The 19,209-nt window shown below is 39.0% G+C and overlaps 1 protein-coding gene across 3 annotated transcripts in view; it reads left to right on the forward strand.

Annotated features, from left to right (window-relative positions):
* Window positions 1–18,881, forward strand: part of MTMR2 (myotubularin related protein 2) — a 117,403-nt gene extending 98,522 nt beyond the window's left edge. For all 3 annotated transcript variants that reach the window (XM_043579890.1, XM_043579891.1, XM_043579893.1), the window contains 6 exons: window positions 5,906–6,091; window positions 7,239–7,445; window positions 13,496–13,588; window positions 14,786–14,899; window positions 16,639–16,815; window positions 17,520–18,881. In XM_043579890.1, the coding sequence (XP_043435825.1) occupies window positions 5,906–6,091; window positions 7,239–7,445; window positions 13,496–13,588; window positions 14,786–14,899; window positions 16,639–16,815; window positions 17,520–17,681 (939 nt within the window). In that variant the 3' untranslated portion in view covers window positions 17,682–18,881. The remainder of the gene's footprint in view (window positions 1–5,905; window positions 6,092–7,238; window positions 7,446–13,495; window positions 13,589–14,785; window positions 14,900–16,638; window positions 16,816–17,519) is intronic.
* The last annotated feature ends 328 nt before the right edge of the window (window positions 18,882–19,209 follow it).

Raw genomic sequence — 19,209 nt, forward strand, 5'->3', positions numbered from 1 at the left:
CAAGTATCTTTTTCCTTGTGATGAGAACTTGTAAAGTGTATTTTCTTAGCAACTTTCAAATATACAATATGAGATTGTTAACCATAGTCATCATGTTTTACATCACATCCCCAGAACTTACCTTTTAAGTAGAAGTTTGTACCTTTTGACTCCCTTCACCCAGTTTCCCCACCTACCACCCCCTTTTTAATTTGCAAAAGTGTACATCCTTGTTGCAACAAATATTTTTTTACCTGAGCTGTAAGAATATTCTCTGTAGCTTAATCACTGTGGATATGACAAGTCCTCTTGCAGTCATGATGCATGTCAAGAATTAAACCTTTGCCAGCCACGAAGTCTTCCATGAGTGCCCTGCTCCAATCCAGTTCACCTTTTAATCCTACTAAAAGTAACCATTATCCTAACTTTTATAATAATCGTCTTGTTGCATTTCTTTATGTTATTACCAAAGTGTGTATCCCTAGACTATGGTTTAGCCTTGTTTTTAAATTTAAAATTTTTACTTTTTTTATGTTTATTTATTTTTGAGAGAGATAGAGACAGAGCAAGCAGGGGAGAGGCAGAGAAAGAGGGAGAAACAGAATCTGAAGCAGGCTCCAGTCTCAGAGCTGTTAGCACAGAGCCCAATGTGGAGCTCGAACCCATGAACCGTAAAATCATGACCTGAGTAGAAGTTGGATGCTTAACCAACTGAGCCACCCAGGTGCCCCCAGCCTTGTTGTTTTAATACTGCATTTGATCTTTTTTTTTCTTCCTAATTTTATTTATTTTAGAGAGAGGCGGTGGGGGTGGGGGTAGGGAGCGTGAGCAGGGGTTTGGGACAGAGAGAGAGGGGAGAGAATGAGAATCCCATGCTGATGGTGTGGAGCCTGATATGGGGGCTCAAACTCACAAACCATGATACCATGAGCTGAGCCAAAATCAGAAGTCAGACACTTAACCGTCTGAGCCACACAGGCACCCTGTATTTGATGTGTCTTTTAAGTCTCTCTTAATCTGTAGTCTACCCCTTGCCCATCTCTTTCTTTTCTTGACATTTTATGTGTAGTTTCCCATAGTCCAGATTTTGCTGTTGCATTATGGTATGGTTCAACTTTTTTTCTGTCCTTTGAATTTCTTTCACATGAATTTAGAGGTTTATTCAGATCCAGGTTCAACACCTTTGGCAAGGCTATAGTGGGTATATCAGGAGGGAGGCACATCATTTGTGGCTGATTCTCCTTTGGGGGTGTTAGCAACTGTTTTCTGCTCAGCGCCTGGACAAATTAACTCACTGGATTTGCAAAATGGTGGTATTTTAATTTCATGATTTCTTTTTCAGCTGTTAGTTGAACTCTCTCTATAAAGAAACACTTCCTATTGTCTATATTTTGGTTAACCAGCAATCTAGTTTATGTAAGAAAGCCAGGATAAATACTTGGTTCTTTCTTATTAGCCAGTTTTCCCAGTAATGAGCTTGCTATCATCCCATGAAGATGACTAATTTTTTAAAGTATCATTATGAATGTATTTAAATACATTCAACATTTTCTAATCCATTGCAGAAAAAAATATATATTTTTAAATGTTTTATTTATTTTTGAGACAGAGACAGAGCATGTTTTATTTATTTTTGAGACAGAGACAGAGCATGAGCAGGGGAGGGGCAGAGAGAGAAGGAAACACAGCATCTGAAGCAGGCTCCAGGCTCTGAGCTGTCAGCACAGAGCCCAACGCCGGGCTTGAACTCACAAACCGCAAGATCATGACCTGAGCTGAAGTCAGACGCTTAACTGACTAAGCCACCCAGGTGCCCCAGAAAATATTTTTTTGAAGTTTAAATTTCTCATCTTTGGTCAGGGGGAGGCTTTTCAAGTTACCTCCTGAGTTCTTTTGACATAACCCTAATAATCTTCACTATCTGGTGTGAGGTGATATGCCAGACTCATCAGGAAGTCTTGTACATCACCTGCCCCAGACTTAGAACAAGTATTTCTCCAAGAAGTTCTCGTTTCTGTTAGTACGAAATGGTATCACAAACCAGGATGCTGAGGATATTTGCTTACTGGGTGTGTCCTGTTTCGAGGTCTTTTCAGTGAATAGAGTTAGGGAATATTTACATAATTTTAAAGATAAAGTACCTCCTAAGTTCATACTGGTGCTTTCAATTTCAATTCAGTGCCAAACATTGTTTACATAGCTTCTTCTCAATTACATGTGTATCTCGTTTCTTCCATGCCGGGAATCCTGGTTCTCAGAGACACAGGGAATGATATCTATGTTCCGTAACTACTTGTTTCCTTTATCCTCCCAGTCCCAGAATAACAATACTAATCCCACCATCACCAGTACTTACTGGAAAGTTTATTTTTTCTCATTTGCTCTCCCCATTCACCCCACTTTACGAATACATTATATTTCTTTACATCGTCAGCACATATAGCCTTGACACATTCTCCCTTTTGAACACATATTCTCCCTTTTACCTCTGACTTCGACAAGCAGCTCTAAGTTTTGTGCTCACAACCAATTCGTATATGGATGTCTTTCTAGACATTATTATTATTACTATTACTATTATTATTATTATTATTATTATTATTATTATTATCTGAAGTTCCCCTCCAAATATTTCAGCAGGGGCTCATGGGAACCATATTCTGAGTATTTGCATGCTAATCAGAGCTTGTGTCCTTTATGTTTGAAAGTCAGTTTGGCTGGACATAAAACCCCTGGCTCACATGTGATTTTCTTGAGTTTCTTAAATATGTTGCTTATTTTCTTTTGGCATAAAGTTTCAAAGGCTAATGATAAATTAAGTTTCTTTACCTTCTAAGTCCCTCTTTTTTACTTGGACATTCAAAGGACTTTTTTTCCTTTTCTTTGAAGTGCAGTTATTGCTAGACTATTGTTTCATGTTGTGTGTTCTGGGTCTATATTCTTGCAATTTTTTAAAATCTTAGTTCTTAGTATTCTGTTTCCTTGTTTTGACTTTTTTCTTCAGGACTTCTGTGTTAGCTCCTCCTTGCCTTTCTTCATCATTTGTCACTTACTCTTGATTCTTTCTTATGTCTTTCTGGTTTCATTTTGGTTGTAAATATTTTCCTTTTCTCTATTTCTTTTAACTTGATGTCTGCTATGTTTGTTTCTTCTTCTTTAGTCTTCCTGATGTCTTACTCTTATTTCTAATATGTTCCCAAGTTTTTTCACTCCATTTTTGAGTTTTCTTTTTTTTAAATTTAATTTCATTTAACTTTTTATTTTGTTTATTTATTTTTTCATTTTTGAGTTTTCTAATTCCAGCTTATTTTGTTTTTCATGCCTGGTGTTATTTTTTAATGTATTTAGGTTGCTTGAGAAGAGAAAATTTCAGTTTTGTGGGACATTTTCATTGGATGTGTTATGAGTGCTGCTCATTCTCTTTTTAGGAAAGCGTCTATGCGACTTGACCTTGATCCTTTTCTAGCTCTCATTCTTAAGTGAAATGAGTTTTCCTGAACTATCGGGATGGTTGTTCAGTTAGAGGGTATGGCTCAAGGTAGGTGTACTCAGAGGTTAGAAGAGTTCATTTCACTGAGCTGCCTCTTGTATTTTTTTGCATGTAGCATTAAAAAATAAGAAGTCTCGGGGCGCCTGGGTGGCGCAGTCAGTTAAGCGTCCGACTTCAGCCAGGTCATGATCTCGCAGTCCGGGAGTTCGAGCCCCGCGTCAGGCTCTGGGCTGATGGCTCAGAGCCTGGAGCCTGTTTCCGATTCTGTGTCTCCCTCTCTCTCTGCCCCTCCCCCGTTCATGCTCTGTCTCTCTCTGTCCCAAAAATAAATTAACGTTGAAAAAAAATTTAAAAAAAAAAAAAAAAGAAGTCTTGCTTTCTGAGATTTCCTGGCTCTGTCCTGTCTCTCCCACCCAGCACCCTCCCCCCATTTTTTTTATCAGAAAGATATTCTCTTCCTTTGTCTTCTTTTGTTTGGACCTTCTCTTCCTTTGTCTCTGTCCTGCTCACCTTTGATTATGTACTTAGCAGAAGTGGTCCCTGGCTGGACTGTTAGGGGAATGCATAAGCGTTACATTGGTTTGGCCCCTTCAGATCTGCTATAGATCCGTTAGACTCCCCAGCTGTTAGTATGGACAGAACCCTTCCTGGTTTACACTTCTGAGATTGACCTGTTGGGCTCTCCTGTAGTGCCAGAAGACGAAGGCCAAAACCAGAAGCAGAACAAACACTAAAAAGTATAAGGCTCTTTTGTGTATAAGGTATAAAGTTCTCCTGTTCTCCAGTCCATCTTATATCCATTACTCCCTCTGCTGCTTCCCACAGGTTCATTGACAGCATTCAGCTCTTGTGGCTCTTGGTGGTATTGAAGTTTCACCGAATGCCTTGTATCCATTTCTGTTTTAAATGATTTGTGTGGTTTTAGCTTTACTATCTGGTTGCTGTGTTTTTTTTTTAATTGTTGATTTTATTGAAATGTAATGCACATGCCATAAAATGCACTCTTTTTAAGTGTATATTCAAACATTTTTAGTATATTCACAAAGTTCTACAACTATCTGATTCCAGAGCATTTTCATTCTGTTTGTTTTTGTGACTGGTTCTGTGTAGTTTCCACTACCATCTTTCCAGAATATGTTGTAACCAATTTGAATTGAAAGTCTGTCTCTCTTACCCCTGACCTGTTGTGTTTCCACTCTCCAGGAGTAATCTTTGTTAATAGGTCCCTGCCGAAACACTGTTAACTTTGTACTTGTGCCAGTCTTGAATCCAAACTATTTCCCAGACTATCTAGTGTCAGAAAGGAAGCTTGACCTTCTGTGTTTTTTTCCCTAATTTGTTGTTGGTTATGAGTTCGTGAGTTTTGTTGTTTTCAATGGTGTGAGTCATATGATCACTTAATTTTATATAACTACAGTGGCCATTCTAATATTTTTCTCACTTTTTTCCATTAGTTCTCTAAGAAGTTGATTTTTATACATGAGAGGTAGGAGATAGAATACTTTATTTAAAAAACAGAGAAAGATTCAGTCCAGAAGAATTAAGTTCTTTCCAGCCACAGCTTATTTTTAAGACCAAATATTTCTCAGTCTGTTCTGCAGATGTAGATTTAAGTATTTGAGGGTAGAGATAGTAATTTATTCTGGTATTCTGTGCTTTTATACTTGTTCCATCTTTTTTCTTTAAAAATAATTATGTGGCTAAAATAGAAGCAAGTCATTACGATTGCAAAGCATTTTACAAATATTCAGATTAAATGAGGTGAAGAGGAAGGGAGGTGGAGAAGCATGGGCCAGTAAGAAACTAGATAGATGTTGTCCCTGCACATGGAGCTGGTGATTTCAGTCTAATGTAATAAATTATGTTTGACTAGAACTTGAAATGTAGGTAGGAAAAATTTAGTGCTTTAAAATGCTTAAGTATCAGGGTGCCTGGGTGGCTCAGTTGGTTAAGCATCTGACTTTTGATTTCAGGTCATAATCTCACAGTTTGTGACATTGAGTTCCATGCCGGGCTCCACACTGAGCATCAAGCCTGCTTAGGATCCTCTCTCTTTCTCTCCCTTCCTCCCTCTCTCCCTCTCTCCCTATCCATCTCCCTCTCCCTCTGCCCCCCCCCCCCGCTTGCACACTCACTCTCTCAAAAAATAAAATGTTGATCTTCATATATGTAATCACATTTAATTTTTGTAACAGCTGTATAAGGAAGTCACGGTAAGAGTGTATCTTCCTGTTTTCTAAAGAACATGTAGCAAAGAGTAGTTGTGTTAAGATGTCCTGAGCCATTGAAATTTTCCCATGGAGTTTTCCTATTCATTAATAACGTGTGTCCTCTTTCATGCTATTGGATATTCTGCGGCACTTTTCGATGTATGTTTACATACAATGGGTGTACACTAATTTAGGAATTCCTGTGGTGTGTGCTTTTTTTTCCCAGGCAAAGGGTGGAGGTTATGAAAGTGAAGATGCGTATCAAAATGCAGAACTCGTTTTTCTGGATATCCACAATATTCATGTTATGAGAGAATCATTACGAAAACTTAAGGAGATTGTGTACCCTAACATTGAGGAGACTCACTGGTTGTCTAACTTGGAATCTACTCACTGGCTTGAACATATTAAGGTTAGGTGTATGTTGTTATTTCTTGTATTATTGTGGAGAATCCAGCAAAGACTTTCTCTGTCCTTTTGTCTGTCACTTTTCGTACAATTGAAATTAAGGTGAAAGTCTCTTTCTCTACACTGAAAAATTGCTAGCTGCTTTGATGATTAGAACTACTTCTAAGGTGTGTTGCTTGAGTGAATTAGTTTCCTATACTGTGCATCTGGTTCTGTTGTAATCTATTCTTTCCCTCTTACCACCGCCTCCCAGAATTCTACCTACCATTTTAAAGGACATTATAGTGTTGTCTTTCTTTTTGGTTTTAACTCAAGATCAACTTCAGAAGAGGTAATTCTTTTGCAGTGTCTGCATATTTTTAAACATAACTGAAATTAATTTAAATACCATTTAAATTGACATAGTAATATATTGATCTGCTGAGCAGTTTTCAGAAAATGCAGACTTCTATAGGCACGTACATATTAATATGATGAAATAAAGGGAAAGGAGATTTTTCGTGTTAAGGAGCAGACTTATAGTCACGTTAGAATCTCTAAACTTCAGACAAAATTGAAGGCCAGTTTGACCTCATGAAAATTAGAGACTATTTTTATTGTCTGATACAGAAAGGTAGCTTACTCTAAAGTTTTATACTGTGCTTGCTGTAAGCGCTGTGACATACATAAAACCGGTAAAGCTATAGGAGCTATAGAATACATTAAGAGAGATCCAATATTATTGCTTTCATAGCTATTCTAATTTGGTGAAGTAAGCATTGTTTAAGTAATGTATAGGACTTCATTTGGCGAATTATTTTTATTTAAATAGATGATGTTGGGATATTTGAAGATTCTTAGAAACAGACCTCTTACAATTTAATCCTTCTTTTCTCTCACTCATACTGTTGATTTGTATAGAACCCAAAGGCACCCTTCATTTGGCTCTTTCATTGTGCAGATTAATAGCTTGCATATATGACGTTTTTCTAGTTCTAAAGGCAAAATGTTATAGATATTCTTCCACTTACAAGAATTCTTTTTAGGAAGGGACTGGTGTTTTTTCTCCACATGTTATTGAGATAATCATCCATAATAAAACTGTGTTAGTTAATTTTAAAGAAGGAAGTACTTTGTTAAAAATTTCATTAAAAAAAAAATCTGTTTTGCAGCTTATTCTTGCAGGGGCTCTTAGGATCGCTGACAAAGTAGAGTCAGGAAAGACGTCTGTGGTTGTGCACTGCAGCGACGGATGGGACCGAACAGCTCAGCTAACTTCCCTTGCCATGCTCATGTTAGATGGCTACTATCGAAGCATCCGAGGCTTTGAAGTCCTTGTGGAAAAAGAATGGCTAAGCTTTGGACATCGATTTCAGCTTGTGAGTAAAGAACCTTGACTTGATTTATCTATCACAGGCATTTCTCATATGGCGTGTGAAAACAATGCCTTTTATTCATTAGATACTCATCTAAAACTTACCCCTTTATACTAAAGGGATAAACTTCTAGAGGGAACTTTGTTAGTTTTGGAAAGCATTAGGATGTCCTCTCTTGGCTGTGTAGTCTGGTGTCTGGCTCGGTCCCTTCTGTGATCACTACCAGGGGAAACATTAGATGCCATGCCTTGACTTCCACAAGGTGTCTCTACCATTAAATGCAGTTCGGTTTGGCATGAATGGTTATGGAATTACAAGGCACTTCTAATCTTTCCTGTAGATGTAAAAGAAGCCAAGAATTGTTTAATTATTATTCTTTTAAAAAAATTTTTTTAATGCTTATTTTTGAGAGAGAGACAGAGAGACAGTGTGAGCAGGGAGGACAGAGAGAGAGGGAGACACAGAATCTGAAGCAAGCGGGGCTTGAACTTGGGAACGGCGAGATCATGACCTGAGCCGAAGTCAGACACTTAACTGAGCCACCCAGGCGCCCCTAATTATTATTCTTAATCTAAGAATACTTCAAAGTAGCAGTGCTCACACAGAAACAGGGTCTTAAAAAAAAAAAAATCAGGCTGGGACCAAAAGAAGTATCAGAGAAAAAAATAAAACTTTCACTCAGAGTTGGGAATAAAACAGCTTTTTGATTATCCTTCTTCAAGTACTAACACTGTAATGACCATATATATGGAGAGTATTATGGTTAGTTTTATGGAAATGACAAATTTTTGTGCCCTCTGTATGCCTCCACGTTTATTTTGATGTTTTTGTTGGTTTCAGATCTGAGTTGGCAAGACCTCAGAGGCCAGACATTCATTGTTGAATGTCTTCTGTGGTATCCCCATGAAATGATTATTTAGTTTCTTCATTAACACCTCCAGAAATCAGCAGTCTCTTCCTCAGGCTATCTGGTCTCACTCTAGAAAGTATACCCACTAGAAAGTTCTTCCTCATAGTGAACTAAACTTTCCTTCCCATTCTCTTACATTCCCCTTTGAAGACAAGAACAAATATAACTGCTTATCCAAATAAGATAGCCCTTCAAGTATTTGGAAATAGCTACCTGCCCACTTCATGCATAAACTTCAATTCTTCTGGCTAAACATTCATTTTTTTTTTTCCTCAATTTTTTCTCATCTTAATCCCCTCTTCACTCAAGTTGTCCTCTGGACTTTGATCATGCCTTACTTCAAGTGTGGTACCCAGAACTAATCACAGTTCCCGAAGCAGAGGAATGGGGTTATTATAGCCCTTTCAAAGGATACTAAGCTTTCACATTTGCTTTTCTGTTACATGATACTTTGGATTCAATTCCTGTACCTGTTAATTAAATAAACATTCAAGTGGTTTTTAGCTGTGTTTCTGTTAAAGACTAAATTTGCAATCCGAAAAGTTGGGAACAGTAACCTGGCAGGCCTTGGTTCTCTTGTATTGCTTATCTGTGTTAGTTGTAATCATAGAACTTAGAGAGTGAGCAGTAGGAATATTTTCCCAAAAAAGAGAAACAAGGTGGGGAAAAGTCTAGGTGGGATTGAGTTTGGCAAGAGTGGAGTTTAAGGGGGTGGGAGGAGTTAGAGAATCACGGAGAGGAGAGTTAGATTGTCAGAGGTGTTGAAGCCACTGAGAGCTTAGTTCCTGGCAGCATTTTCTAGATTAGATGAAAGACTTTCTGAAAGATGTTTGCCCAGACACTGTCTCTAATGTTAACCTTTACTATCCTGTGGTTACCAGGGTGTGCCAGCAGTGTTTATAAATACAGATGACCCTTGCACAATGCACAGTGCAGGGGTTGGGGTACAGTCAAAAATCCACATATAACTGTTGATTCTTCCCCAAAACTTAACTCCTTATATAGCCTATGGTTGACCAGAAGGGAGCCTTACTGATAATGTAATCAATCAACACATTTTTTTGTATGTTGTAGGTATTATATACTGTTTTCTGAAAGTAAGCTAGAGAAAAGAAAATGTTATGAAGAAGATTGTAGGGAAGAGAAAATATACTTACGGTACTATAAAAAAAAATTCACGTCAGTGAACCTGTGCTGTTCAGCCTGTGTTGTTCAAGATTGACCTGTAACTTGAAAGAAACAGACATTTAAGGGTAGTCTGCTCTTTTGAACTTGAACTGTTAAATAAAATTGGGCATCTGGAGTATCTTTTCAGATGGCTTACATTTTTCAGTTTTCTCTAAAATATACTTACCATGAAAAAAAACATGGGAAAAAAAAACCCTCTTACTTCAAAGAATGAAGTGTTTTTTTTTTTTTTAATGTTTTTATTTATTTTTGAGACAGAGAGAGACAGATCATGAGTGCGTTAGGGGCAGAGAGAGAGGGAGACACAGAATTGGAAGCAGGCTCCAGGCTCTGAGCTGTCAGCACAGAGCCCGACGCGGGGCTCGAACTCATGGACTGTGAGTTAATGTAGGGTGATGCTTGTTAATGTAGGGCGATGCTTCTAAAACTTTTCAATTTCAGGACCTCTTTCCATTGTTAACAGTTATTGATGACTCCTAAGAACTTTGCATATATGGTTTATACCTACCAATATTTGCTGCCATTATAGAAATTAAATTTTAAAAAAATGTTTAAATATTAATTACAGAAATGATAAATTGTCTTAGTCTGCTTGGGCTTCTGTAACATAATACCACAAACTGGGTGGGTTGTAAATTTCAACAGAAATTTATTTCTCACATTCTTGAAGGTTAGAAATCCAAGACCAGGGTGCCAGCATAGTTTGGTTCCATTGAAGGTTCTATTCTAGGTTGTAGATTGTCAGCCTCTCATGGTGACCTCACATGGTAAAGAGAGCTAGGAACCTCTGTGGGGTCTTTTTTTTTTTAAGTTTTTTTTTTTTTTAATTGTTTTTGAGAGAGAGTGTGTGTGGACATGTGTACATGCATGCACGAGGTGGGGAAGGGCAGAGAGAGAGGGGGACAGAGGATCCGGAGCAGGCCCTGCACTGATGGCAGAGAGCCTGATGCAGGGCTCGAACTCGTGAACTGTGAGATCATGACCTGAGCCAAAGGCAGATGCTTAACCATTTAAAATTTACTTATTTTGAGAGAAAGAGAGACAGAGACACAGACAGAGACAGAGAATCCCAAGCAGGCTCTGCACTGAAAGCACAGAGCTCAACATGGGCTTGATCCCACGAACCAACTATGAGGTCACGACTGGAGCCAAGGTGAAGTCAGACATTCAACCGACTGAGCCACCCAGGCATTCCTGGGGGCTTTTGATAAGAGTGCTAATCCCACTTACTGGAGTTCTACCCTTATGACTAGGCGCTCCCAGACAAATGACTCCTGCCATTACATTGGGCATTATGATTTCAGCATGAATTTTGGGGTACACAAACATCAAACCATGGTACTACTATATGTTATCCTAGATGATTTTTTTTTATTTATTTATTTATTTATTTATTTATTTATTTATTACTTACTTTATTTTCACTCTCTACACCCCATATGGGGCTCGACTCACAACCCTGAGACCAAGATACAGACTCCACGGACTGAGCCAGCCAGGTGCTCCCAACCTGAATAACGTTTTAAAGAAAACTAACTATATTTTCCGAAACAACAAAATAATTTATTGCAAAGAGTGGCATTGTTTTACATTTTTTGCAAATTTCCTTCAGGTCTGGCTTATTAGAAGATGGCTGAATTTCACAACTACTTCAGCATTCAGTTTTCTGCAATGTTGCTGTTGCTTGAAGGCAGTGAGGAAAATCTGACTTTTGAGGAAAACCACACAGAGATATGTAGGTTGAGAATCAGAGAGTGTCCTCATAGATTTTTATAGGGAATTGTGGATATTCTTTTTTTTTTTTTTTTAATGTTTATTTCGAGTGAGAGCACATGCGTGCACGAGAGCAGGGGAGGGGCAGAGAGACGGGTAGAGAAAGAATCCCAAGCAGGCTCTGCGCTGTCAGTGCTTAACCTACAGAGCCACCCAGGCGCCCCTGGATATTCTTTAATACTATGCCAAAAGTTAACAAATGCTAATTTCTTCTATGATCCTTGTACACATTACATGTAGAGTCCAAAACTAAATCCATGAGGTTTTCACTGTTTGCTCCATTAAATTCCATTGGTCTGTCTTGGACTTGGAATACATTTTTTCTTTTACCCATGCGTGATTCTGTAACATCATGTATTGGTTCTTTGGAAAGTACTGGCTTACTGACTTATCCAGCTCTTCCAATGTTAATGAATTTCATTACATAATATCATAATATCCCATTTGTTAATATCACCAATGATTTTATCAGCAAAGTTTGTATAGTATTAAACTTATTGTGGCAGGTAGTTTTCCACAAATCTAATTTGCGCTCAAAGCTTGAATTTTGTCATCGTTTTTCTTTTTTAATTTTTTTTTAATGTTTATTTATTTTTGAGACAGAGACAGAGCATGAATGGGGGAGGGCAGAGAGAGAGGGAGACACAGAATCGGAAGCAGTCTCCAGGCTCTGAGCTGGCAGCATAGAGCCAGACGCAGGGCTCGAACTCACGGACTGCGAGATCGTGACCTGAGCTGAAGTCGGACGCTTAACTGACTGAGCCACCCAGGCGCCCGTCATCGTTTTTCTTGAAATGACGCATTCATTTTGTACATTTAAAATAAATGTCTGTGGGATATTCAAGTCTTAATCATAGTTCATATATTAGTTGTTCCTTCAAGTTAAAATGACGTTCCATGAAAAAGTAGTTGTTTGTATCATCAACTTCAGTTTACACTAGAAGAACATCATGCGTATTTTCCACTTTGTTACATAGGATGTTAAAAACAAAACAAAACAACTGTCCTTAAGGGGAGAGATTTAAAAAAAATTTTTTTTTAATGTTTATTTATTTTTGACAGAGAGAGAGACAGAGCACAAGCAGGGGAGGGCAGAGAGAGAGGGAGACACAGAATCCGAAGCAGGCTCCAGGTCCTAAGCTGTCAGCACAGAGCCTGATGCGGGGCCCGAACTCGTGAACCGTGAGATCATGACCTGAGCCGAAGTCGGACGCTCAACCAATTGAGCCACCCAGGCGCCCCAAGGGGAGAGATTCAATAAGCTTAACTTTTACTGCTTCATCAGGGAAGCTGGCTTTTTCCCCCTTTCACTTAACGGCAAGTGTGTGGCAAGGCGGAATATAACACTGCTAGTGCAGCTTGACCGCAGTGCCTTGCTTCATTTCCCCTAAAGTCCCCGAAGTTTTATCCTTCATCGCTTTTGCACCATTGCTACAAATGTCAATGCACTGAAAGAGGCAAATAATGTCTTAGTATCATTATGAAAATAGTTTGGACCTCAGAGTTCCCCAGCCCCCACGTGAGCCCTAGAAATCTATGGACCATATTTTTAGAATCCCTGCTTTGGAGTATAGAGGGTCTGTTTCAGTCATCCAGGGCAAAGGTCCTTAGAAAAGAAGAAAAACAAAACAAAACCAGAAAGCGGGTGAGTACATGCTTGGAAGGTAGATGTCAAGCATTCTTTAAAGGTTTTCGAAAGTCTGTGTTAACGTGATTCTTCTTGATAAAGACGGATGAGACCTAAGATACAGCAGAGTATCACACACTGGCCAAAAGTGTTAAAGGAGGAGGTTGCTTCCTGAGGCTTTTGTACAAGTGACTGTTAATATTTAGGGAATACTAAATCTCTGGGACAAAACATCAGGTTCTGAGATCTGACTGCTGCTGTCTCTATTACTAACTGTTTAGATTTGGGTCTCATTTATTAAGCAACGTTGTATTCCTGTGACAAGCATGTCAGAAAATAATCTGGCAGTTTGTACGTCATAATGGTAATAGAGACTTCTATCTGGTAAAATTATGAGTGATTTCTATTTTCCTTGCTGTGACTCTTTTTAGAAGAGTTTGAACCTTAAAGAATATTGAGCCAGTATTACTTTTATTGGAAAATAAAATTATTTCCATGAAAAAGAAAAGTCCCACAAAGCTCATACAGTATTTCATTTTGCTCTTTCTCCTTCAGAGACTTGGCCATGGAGATAAGAACCACGCGGACGCAGACCGATCGCCTGTTTTTCTTCAGTTTATTGACTGTGTCTGGCAAATGACAAGACAGGTAACTTATCTAGGAAAGTCATTCTTCCATCTTTCTTTTAAGCCATCCAGAATTGGGAGATTTGGTCAATGATTATCCTACATTTCATGTAAAATGGAAATTCTTGTAAGATTTCTCGGTAAGTTAAAGAATATCATTTGGAGATAGCAATAAAACTTGACAGTTTGATCCATTAGCACTTCAGCCAGAAGAATCAATAATAACCCAAGAGGTTTCCTCCCTCATTTTGCACAAGTAGTTAAGTCATGGCGATATATTTACCCAGAAGCTCATCTATACATTGCTAAGAACGATAGAGGTAAAGAAATGAATAGGCTAGGTAACTCTAGCAAAATAAAATCCTATTTTAAGTAATTTTAATGGAAAAATATGCTTATTTAAAAAAAATTTTTAATGTTTATTTACTTTTGAGAGAGACAGACAGAGGCATGAGCAGGGCAGGGGCAGAGGGAGAAGGAGAGGGAGACACAGAATCCAAAGCAGGCTCCAGGCTCCGAGCTGTTAGCACAGAGCCTGACGTGGGGCTCAAATTCACAAACTGCGAGATCATGATCTGAGCCGAAGTTGGATGCTTAACCGACTGAGCCACCCATCTCCCCTAGTAATTTCGTTTTTATTTAAAAAAATTTTTTATTAAAAAAATTTTCTTTTTAATGTTTATTTCTGAGAGACAGAGCATAAGCAGGGAAGGAGCAGAGAGAGAGGGAGACACAGAATCCAAAGCAGACTCCAGGCTCTGAGCTGTCAGCATAGAGCCAGATGCGGGACTTGAACTCGTGAACTGCAAGATCATGACCTGAGCTGAAGTCGGGTGCCCAACTGACTGAGCCACCCAGGCGTCCCCACCCCCCACCCCAAGTAATTGTAATGGAAAAATATGTTTAGATGTTTAGAGCTGCCAAAATTGCCAAAGTCAAAATTCATTACTCCACAAGTTTAGGAATAACAGACCCAGGGGATACAGAAACACCAAGATCAGACCATTCACACACAAGAAAAGGAGATTTGGGGAGAAATCTCAGAAAAGTAGTAAAGTGGTAAAGCAGATAATGCCATAATGGATTAGAAATATCTAGTTCTGAATATTGTTTTACCTAATTTCAGGAAGTGTTACAAATTATCTACCCATAGGTGGGGATGAATATGCTTGAAAAAAATGTGCTAATTTTATTTTTGTTTATGATATTCAATTTGCAGTTTCCTACAGCATTTGAATTCAATGAATATTTTCTCATCACCATTTTGGACCATCTATATAGCTGTTTATTTGGAACATTCCTCTGTAACAGCGAACAGCAGAGAGGAAAAGAGGTAAAATATGAGCCAAGACCCTCCCCCCTTTACTCCCAGTATGTGTGATGTTTCCTAGACTAGGGTGTATTCTCCGATAGATTTCAACTTAACAGTTCTTTGGGATGATGTCTTTGGCCGTATTTTCTTTCACATGTTGTAAGGTCCATATATCTGAACCTGATTTAGTTTTCAAGTACCTCCGTTACAAGGCGGAAGGTACCAGCTAGCTGTCAGGTGAGTTTATGGGTAGAAGTAGTGCCTGAACTGAAGTTACGTGTAATCTTCGGAGCACCAGTGCTACTCGTTAGTCCCTACAGGATGGAAATCCTTCCAAGCAGGTACAGAAAAATGCTGTTAGCAAAAAATACACATATGAATGAACGGACAGCTCAAATCCCCTGATGCCTTCTGCATACATATGAGCCATCTCAGGTTTTGTTTTGTTTTGTTTTTTAATTGTAAAACAATACTGTAAAACATCCAAACACTGAAGAGATACTATGTAGAAAGTGTATGTTGCCCCGCTTCACCAGAGATAATCACTGTTAAGTGGTCGGGATTCTTTAGAGGAAGCTGTGTGAGGATTACATTTCAAATTTTACTTCTGACTTCCTCAAAATACATCTGTCCTGTGTATGAAATTCCAAATCATCTTGGTGTCTCCTTCTGCATCGCTTCACTCCAAAAATGTGGTTGTAAACAAGTTTATTCATGCTCTTCTCTAAAGCATCGTGGCAGAGTGCTTGCTCTGGAGCCGGGCTGCCTGGGTTGGGATCTTGGATCTCTCCCTTACTGTGTAACCCTGGACAGGTTAATTTCTGCTTTGGTAAATTAGGGAAAATACTATTGGGTGAGAGTTAACTAAAATAAACTACAAAGCACTACGGTGACTGCCATGTAGTAGACCGTAAGCTCCTTGAAGACGGATATTAAAAATTTTAGTACACCGAATCTTCAGTGTCCAGCATGCAGTCAGTATTCCTGTGCATGGGGACCACTCAAGAACTTACTAAATGTTAGCTAATTAAAAATACCTAGGTTCCAGAGATCCTTCTCCTCTCTTGGGAGCCTTGAATAGAATTTAACTCTATCTTGATTTTTGAAAAAGAAACTTTTTTGGGGGAGATAATTTGTAGTCCATAAAATTAAAATTAAAATTTAAGTACTTTTCAGAACATCTACAGAGTCGTACAAGTATCAGCATCACTGACTTGAGAACATTGAAAAGGAACCCTGTACCCGTTTGTAGGTACTCCTCAGTCTCTTCTCCTAGTCCCTGGCACACCCTGATCTCTGGACTTGCCTCTTCTGGATACATCATATAAGTGGACTCATTCAAAATGAGGCCTCTGTGTCTGGCATCTTTCACTTAGTGTGTTTTCAAGGTTCAATGTGTAGTAGGTAGCAATACTTTATTCCTTGTCATGGCCAAGTATTATTCCATCGTATAAATGTGCCACATTTCTATCCATTCATCAGTTGATGGACTTTGGATTGTCTCTTCCCATTGGCTGTTATAGTGAATAATGTGGATTTGGACGTCTGTGTCCAGGGTTTCGTGTGCCTGTGATTCTGTTCTCTTGGTATATACCTAAGAGTGGATTTGCTGGTATGGGGCTTGTCTAACTTTCTCATGAATTGCAGGGTTTCCCAGTACCCTCTGATTTTAATGTAAGCAGGGCTTCTCACTAAAGTGTCCCTGTTCTCTCCCTCTAGAGATTTTAATAATCAAAACTACCTATATTTCTTTCTTACAGAATCTTCCTAAAAGGACGGTGTCACTGTGGTCTTATATAAACAGCCAGCTGGAAGACTTCACTAATCCTCTCTATGGGAGCTATTCCAATCATGTCCTTTATCCAGTGGCCAGCATGCGCCACCTAGAGCTCTGGGTGGGATATTATGTCAGGTGGAATCCACGGATGAAGCCGCAGGTATATGCTCTTAATATAGTCAGTGGGGGTTTTCATCCATTCAGCTGTATCCGTTAGCTTTGTCAACTTCAAAGCAACTAGAAAAATTGGGTGTATTTAAAACCTGCCTTTTTCCTGTTAATAGTTACAATTGGGTAGTAGAAAAAGCACTATATGGGGGAGTGTGGGTGGGTCATCAGTATACTTGACTCTTACCGAGTTTGCTCATAGGGTCTTGGAGGAGACACTTGTCTTTTCTTCCCTCCTCTGTAAAATGAGTGTGCTGGACTGGATATCTTCTAGGCCATTTTAATAGGTTTGAGGAAATGGCTTTAGGAAAAAAGCCTGACACAATTCTGGTCCATTTTGAAGCAGGTTACGGAATATATACATACTACTTAGAACTGCTTAAAAGACTGAAACTCTACAACTGAATGATAGGAGATCTTGAATTTTGGCCTGTAGGTTTTCTTGTTACTTCTCTGTTGTATTAGTAAGTGCCAGTTTCAGGGTATTCTGTGGAAACAGTTGGGGGCACCGGGAAAGAGTGGTGTTGTCAGGGTCCAGCTAATTCTCGCCCATATGCTGGAAAGGTGGGCGTGGCCCCACAGCTGAGAATGTGCAGCCTGCAGCATTCAGGGAAAGACCTATATACTGGAATGATTTGACTCGGGTTCGCTTACGATTGCCTGGCTGAATGACTTGACAATGTTTTTCTCTTGTAGGAGCCCATTCACAACAGATACAAAGAGCTTCTTGCTAAACGAGCGGAGCTCCAGAAGAAAGTAGAGGAACTACAGAGAGAGATTTCCAACCGATCAACCTCATCCTCTGAGAGAGCCAGTTCTCCTGCACAGTGCGTCACTCCCGTCCAAACTGTCGTGTGAAAGGACCGTTCTAGAGGGGCCGTCGTTGCCATGAACTCTGGATCCCAGTGGCAGCTTTAGGAGCATAAAGTCTTCTGAAGTTAGAACCCACCTGTGAGAGAAATTCAGTTGCTTTATTTATTGTAAATCTCTCCAGGATGGGTTTGGAACTGTAGCAGTGCAGGTGGCATAAGTGAAATAACCCCATATGTAATTACGTGATTATGACACTAATCTTCTAAGTCACCCAAAGAATATTAAGATGCTTCCATACCGGATCCACAGTGGGAACAAGTTTGATTTTAAAATCAAACTACAAACCACTCCAGAAATATACCTCTTGATGGAAGAGAACTCACTGGACAGAGGGAAGGAGCATCAGTTTTCACACCAAACCAACACTGAAATTCTGTGGCATTATATATATTGAGCCTCGATGTCATGAAGGTTCAAAATCATTGGATACACCTTTCCCTATCATGGGTTTTTCTTTTCTTGTAGTAGAGTGATTTACTTTGGTCACCTTTCTGCACCCACACGCTTCACATACGGTATGGCAAAGTCTTGAGGACATTATGATGTTAGTAGCAGTTGAAAACTATTGCTGTTGTTATTCACGTACTTAAGATGTGTTAGGTAGCCGTTCCAAAATGATGCCTTAGAGAGGTGCTTGGGGTGGGGGGAGCGGGATGGAGAAGAGAAAGCAGTAGCCGTCCAGGATTTCAAAGAATCATATGCCCTTCGGATTACTTTCCATTGCCCAATTACTAGAAAAATAATGGAACATATTTTACAAGTTCCTTATCACTTTATTTCATTTACATTTTTGTGTGTGTGTCTGAATATAGAAGTTAATTGGTAAGTTGTGAGGCAATATTTTATAAGTTTACTAGGATTGACTTTTTTCCCCTGAAGTCTGTATAAATAGCTTATGGGTGAGAAGTACTACGCTCAAATTTTACATGAAATTATTTTACTACTTTACTTTGCAAATTCTGTAATTCCACTGAGAGATTAAGTCTACCAAAGAGCTTACTGCATGTCAAAATGTATTACAGTCTCAATGCCAGTAAAGGAAATACTGCTTCACTGTTCACCTGCCAGTAACAGTTCAGCACTGGTGTAAACATCTGACTCCCTGATATCCTAAGAGCCATATGTTATGTACTGTAACAAAGGAGCTTCTTCTTGGGTCTTTCATTAAAAGAAAACTTCAACTGACTTTTAAACTTTGTCCTTATTCTGTTTGCCTGAAGTTCCTTTTGCAGAAATGTTATTTGGCTAGTTTTTGAACAAAGGGGTCTCTCAGCACCGGTTCCAAATTGAAATATTCAGTTTGAACCCATTTTGCTTCTAATACCCAAATCAAACAGTACTCAAAAATGCAGTATTCTTTCACTTTCTGATTCACCATGGTCTGAATCTTAGCCCCTGTTCTTGCGTCTTGCAGTGAGGAACTAGGATTTCTCTCAGTACATCCAATACTAGCAAAATCAGTACCAAAATGATTTAGTCTTTATGTGACATTGGTTTTAAGAAAGTTAGTAAT

The sequence above is a fragment of the Prionailurus bengalensis genome, chromosome D1 (genome assembly GCF_016509475.1).
Source record: "Prionailurus bengalensis isolate Pbe53 chromosome D1, Fcat_Pben_1.1_paternal_pri, whole genome shotgun sequence".
In the NCBI taxonomy this organism is placed as follows: Eukaryota; Metazoa; Chordata; class Mammalia; order Carnivora; family Felidae; genus Prionailurus; species Prionailurus bengalensis.